At 64.7% G+C, this 4613-nt stretch overlaps 3 protein-coding genes across 3 annotated transcripts, besides 9 other annotated features; all 3 read right to left on the reverse strand.

Annotated features, from left to right (window-relative positions):
* The first annotated feature begins 130 nt into the window (after nucleotides 1-130).
* Nucleotides 131-160: a microsatellite.
* A 279-nt stretch (nucleotides 161-439) lies between these two features.
* Tco025E_02500 (adenosylhomocysteinase) lies at nucleotides 440-1753 on the reverse strand (the record flags this gene model as incomplete). The annotated part of the gene is made up of 1 exon (XM_029369425.1): nucleotides 440-1753. One exon carries the CDS (start codon nucleotides 1751-1753, stop codon nucleotides 440-442), a length of 1314 nt encoding a protein of 437 aa, XP_029230573.1.
* Nucleotides 1754-1774: a microsatellite.
* A 72-nt stretch (nucleotides 1775-1846) lies between these two features.
* Nucleotides 1847-1884: a microsatellite.
* Nucleotides 1885-2118: 234 nt separating this feature from the next.
* Nucleotides 2119-2139: a microsatellite.
* A 3-nt stretch (nucleotides 2140-2142) lies between these two features.
* Nucleotides 2143-2171: a microsatellite.
* Nucleotides 2172-2180: 9 nt separating this feature from the next.
* Nucleotides 2181-2612, reverse strand: Tco025E_02501 (uncharacterized protein; the record flags this gene model as incomplete). Its single annotated transcript, XM_029369426.1, has 1 exon — nucleotides 2181-2612. The coding sequence occupies one exon, from the start codon at nucleotides 2610-2612 to the stop codon at nucleotides 2181-2183; it is 432 nt and encodes a 143-aa protein (XP_029230574.1).
* Nucleotides 2613-2943: 331 nt separating this feature from the next.
* On the reverse strand, nucleotides 2944-3798 carry Tco025E_02502 (uncharacterized protein; the record flags this gene model as incomplete). Its single annotated transcript, XM_029369427.1, has 1 exon — nucleotides 2944-3798. One exon carries the CDS (start codon nucleotides 3796-3798, stop codon nucleotides 2944-2946), a length of 855 nt encoding a protein of 284 aa, XP_029230575.1.
* A 329-nt stretch (nucleotides 3799-4127) lies between these two features.
* Nucleotides 4128-4215: a microsatellite.
* A 56-nt stretch (nucleotides 4216-4271) lies between these two features.
* Nucleotides 4272-4355: a microsatellite.
* A 135-nt stretch (nucleotides 4356-4490) lies between these two features.
* Nucleotides 4491-4576: a microsatellite.
* Nucleotides 4556-4587: a microsatellite.
* Nucleotides 4588-4613: the final 26 nt, after the last annotated feature.

Below are 4613 nucleotides of genomic sequence, written 5' to 3' on the forward strand. Positions count from 1 at the left end.
GCTCCAGACCCCCTCCCCTTCCTTCTCTCTTTCGTCTCTTCCCACCCTTTTTTACTTCCCCCCCCCCCGGCCCCTTCTGCTGCCTCCCTTCTTCGCTAACATGTACTTCCCACGCACAGACAGACAGACAGAGGGAGGGAGGGAGGGAGGGAGGGGGGGAAGAAAAAAAATGTATTCCGTTGCCGTGTTTCGGCGCAATTTCCTCTTACTTATTCCCTCCCGCGCTCACAACTTCATCCCCTCAGCGCGCGGCTCAACACCGGGCACGCAGGCGCCGTGCGACCGCGTGCACGTTTGCAGACTTCCTCGGGCGGATGAGTGGAGGAGGGAGAGAAAAAAAAAAAAGGCGGCAGGCGTAAACGCATAGTGCACGCCTCCCTCTCACCCCTTTTTTTCCCCCACGCACGCACGCACCCGCCCCGCTCTTCCGGCGCGGCGGTCAGTAGCGGTAGTGGTCCGGCTTGAAGGGGCCGTCGACGGGGCAGTTGATGTACTCCGCCTGCTTCGCCGTGAGCTTCGTCAGCTTGGCGCCGAGCTTGCTGAGGTGCAGCGCCGCCACCTTCTCGTCCAACTTCTTTGGCAAGAAGTAGACCTGGGCCTTGTCGCCGCGCGGGTACTTGCCGGTGTCGCGCTGCGTCCAGAGCTCGATCTGCGCCAGCACCTGGTTGCAGAAGGAGTTGGACATGACAAAAGAGGGGTGGCCGCTGGCGCAGCCGAGGTTGACGAGGCGGCCCTCCGCCAGCAGGATGATGTGGCGGCCGTTGTGCATGGTGTAGCGGTCCACCTGCGGCTTCACCTCCACCCGCTCCTTCGCGTTCGCCTTGAGCCACGTCACCTGGATCTCCGTGTCGAAGTGGCCGATGTTGCACACAATCGCGTCGTCCCGCATGCGGGGAAAGTGCTCGGCGGTGATGATGTCGTCGTTGCCGGTCGTCGTGACGAAGAGGTGGGCCGCCTCCACGACGTCCTCGAGCAGCACCACCTGGTACCCCTCCATCGCCGCCTGCAGGGCGTTGATCGGGTCCACCTCCGTCACCACCACGCGGGCCCCGAAGGCGCGCAGCGCGGCGGAGCAGCCCTTGCCCACGTCGCCGTAGCCGCACACGCAGGCCGTCTTGCCCGCGATCATCACATCCGTGGCGCGCTTGATGCCGTCCACCAGCGACTCGCGGCAGCCGTAGAGGTTGTCGAACTTGCTCTTCGTCACGCTGTCGTTGACGTTGATGGCGGGGATCGGCAGCCTGCCCTGCTGCAGCCGCTTGTACAGGTTCTTCACCCCCGTCGTCGTCTCCTCCGAGATGCCGTAGATCCTGCCGACGAGGTGGGGGCAGTGGTCGATGACGTAGTTGGTGAGGTCGCCGCCGTCGTCGAGGATCAAGTTCGGCACGCCGTCGCCGCTGAAGCCCTTGATGGTCTGCTCCATGCACCACTGGTACTCCTCCTCCGTCTCGCCCTTCCAGGCAAAGACGGGGATGCCGCGCTTCGCCATCGCCGCGGCGGCGTTGTCCTGCGTGGAGAAGATGTTGCAGGAGCTCCAGCGCACCTCCGCGCCGAGCTCGACGAGTGTCTCAATGAGCACCGCCGTCTGCACCGTCATGTGCAGGCAGCCGGCGATCTTGGCGCCCTTCAGCGGCTTTGACTGGCCGTACTCGCGCCGCAGCTCCATGAGCCCCGGCATCTCGTTCTCCGCGATGTCGATTGCCTTGCGGCCCCACTCGGCCAGGCTGATGTCCCGGACTTTGTAGTCGGTCATGGCGGCGGCGGCGGCGGCGGCAACAATAACAAAGACAACAAACAAAAAAACCGAGACGACGGGTCAACGGCGCGGTGCTTGCGGGTGCCTCGCGGAGGGTGGGTGGGCGGCGGTGTGAGTGGCTGGGTTGGATGCTTCAGACGCAATCTTCGACTTCCCGCGCGCCCGCCGCGGTTGTTGCGTGGTGGAGAGAAGAAGACGCGGAAGCAGCAGAAGTAACACGGCAGAAAAGGGCAACACAACAGCACAAAAACAAGAAAAGAAAAAGAGAGGGAAAAGAGGGAAAAAGGAAGGGGAGGGGAGGGGGGGGGCGTCCTCCAGGCACCGCGGCAGCAGCGAGCGAGCAACGGCGAAAGAGGGCAGAGACACACACACACGCACACACATTTTGCTTGCGTGGCCTGCGTGCGTGTGTGCGGGGCGCGGCTCACGCGGCGGGGGAGAAACGCACGTACTCCGCCTCCGCCTCCGCCTCGACGCCGACGACCTCCGCCCGCATCCCGCGCCGCAGCAGCGCGGCGTACTCCACGACGAGGTGCACGCCGTTCACGAACGCGTCCTCGCGCCGCGGCCGCGCCGGCAGCGTCGCATGCGGCACAGACGCGAGGTGGAGGAGAAACGCGACGTTGTGCGCCACGCGCAGCCGGTCGGCGGCGGCGTCCTCCGCCTGGGCCACCTGAATCAAGTCGCTCGGCGCCACGCGCTCCACGAGGCCGAAGAGTTTGCGCTCGCCGAACCACACCTCCACGAAGGGGCCGTTGTTGCCGCGGAAGACGGGCGCAGCGCGTGCCGCAAGCGCCGCGACGGCGACGCGCCGCGCCTCCGCGTCCTCAGCGACGAGGCCGAGGGCGATGCACATATTCTTCTCTCGCCCGCGCTGCCGTCGAGGGGCGGCGCGGTGGGGCAGCGTTCGCGTGCCGGCCCACAGCCGTGGAAGAAGAACAAGAAAAAAACACAACAAAAAAAGGCCACCACCACCACCAGAAGCAGCAGCAGGAATAAACAAAGACACACACACGCATGTACGGCGTATGCGTGCGTACAAGCGCACCAAGGCACCTGCCGGCTCACGCGCGGCAGCAAAGACAACAAACAACGAAAACGGTAGCGGCGGCGACGTGTCCGTCACCAGCGCGTGTCTGGGGGAAAAAAAGACAAACACAGAAGACGCGCGTGTGACGCACCCGCGCCTACGCGTCGAGCCCGGCCAGCCACTCCTCTACGGGCCTTTCGAGTTCCTCCTTTTCCTCCGGCGTGAGAAAGTCCTCCTCCCCGCCGCGCTGCGCCGACGGGATGAGTTGCTCCAGCACGCCGACGCTCCAGCGCAGGTAGGCGACGTGCTCGAGGTAGTACACCCAGCCGGCCGCCCACCGCATCCAGTCTAGCGTCACGCCGTGGTCCTGCATCACGTCGTACAGCTCGTTCTGCACGTCAAGCTCCAGGTGCCAGAGGCAGGGGCCGTCGTAGTGGAGGTGGCGCCGCACCCACGTCGCGTCGTCGGTGGTGGCGAGCAGCTGCGCCGTCTCCCTGTAGGCCCGCACGTTGCGCATGTGCATGCCGCCCTCGTTGGCGGCCATGGAGAAGTGCACGACGACGCCGTTGCGGGACACCAGCACCTCCACTGGGAACCAGTCCAAGAAGTACAGCAGGGCGTTGAGCCTCGGCGGGTTCGCCACCTCAATGGGGCTGTAGGCCACCACACGGCCCGTGCGCGCGGCGGCGTCGGCGGCGCGCTCAAAGACGGCGAGGTTCGTGGCCGCGTCGTGGCGCACCGTCCAGCCGTCCACCGGGGGCGGCGGCCGCGCGCCGGCCTCCCGCCGCATCTCGTCCGCGAGGTCCTTGTAGAGCGCCCGGAAGAGCCTGTAGGTGCCGGGGCCGTACTTCCCCTCCATCGCCTGCGTCCACGCCACCGCCTCCTCCTGCTCCGCGCCGCTGGAGAGCGCACGCGCCGCCGTGGCAAACACGCCGCCGTGCCGGAGAGGCAGCTGGAGCCACTGCCGCCGACACCGCGCGGTGGCAGTCGTCGCCGCCGCCTTCCGCCACATGGAAGCAAGACTAAAGCCCGGCGTGTGTGAGTGTGTGAGAGAGAGAAAGCAATGGAGATTGGGGGAAAAAACGAGAGCCGAGGCACAAGGGAATGAATGGAACAAAGAGACCGGTGGGGGCGTGTGCGGCGGCGGTGTCAGGCGGAGGGAGGAGGGCGGAAGCCCTGGCACGGGTCAGTGGCGCGGGGGCACAGGCCGAGGCGTGACGGCGGGGGTTACACAAACAAACGCGGCAGGCACGGCCGCCGCCCCGTCCCGCTCCGTCCCCCCACAGTGAGGGAGAGCCCAGCGCCGCGCTGCGGTTTTTGCTTGCTTCCGTTGCTGTCGTTTTTTTCTTGTTTCTTTTTGTTTTCCTTTTTTTTCTCTCTTTGCTTCTTTTTTTCCCCCTGCTGTTCTTGTTGTTGTTGTTTTCCTTCTGCGTGTCTTTATTCCTTTTTTTTGTTTAAAGAAGTCTTTCCTGCCGCTGCCGGTGGTCCCCTCCTCCTCCCTCACTTGTTTTGCTGCTTCTCTCGCTCCCCTGCTCTCACGCCGTTCTTCCTCCCCCTCCTCCTTCTGCTTTTCGTTTCTTTTTTCTTTAAATTTCTTTGCCTCTCTTTTTCTTTTCTTTTTTTTTGGGTAGGGGAGGCTTTTTAAACTCCCCCACCCCCACCCCGTCTCTCTCACACACACACACGGCCCCCCGGGGAAAAGAAGCGGCGGCAACGACAAACGGCAGCGGCAGCAGCGGCAACAACAACAAAAGCAAAGGCAACAGCACCGGCGGCGGCGGCGGCGGCGGAGGGAGGGGCGCTACTGCTCCGGCGACCACACCGGCT

This window comes from Trypanosoma conorhini (assembly GCF_003719485.1).
Source record: "Trypanosoma conorhini strain 025E chromosome Unknown Tco_14.4_contig_00098, whole genome shotgun sequence".
Classification (NCBI taxonomy): Eukaryota; Euglenozoa; class Kinetoplastea; order Trypanosomatida; family Trypanosomatidae; genus Trypanosoma; species Trypanosoma conorhini.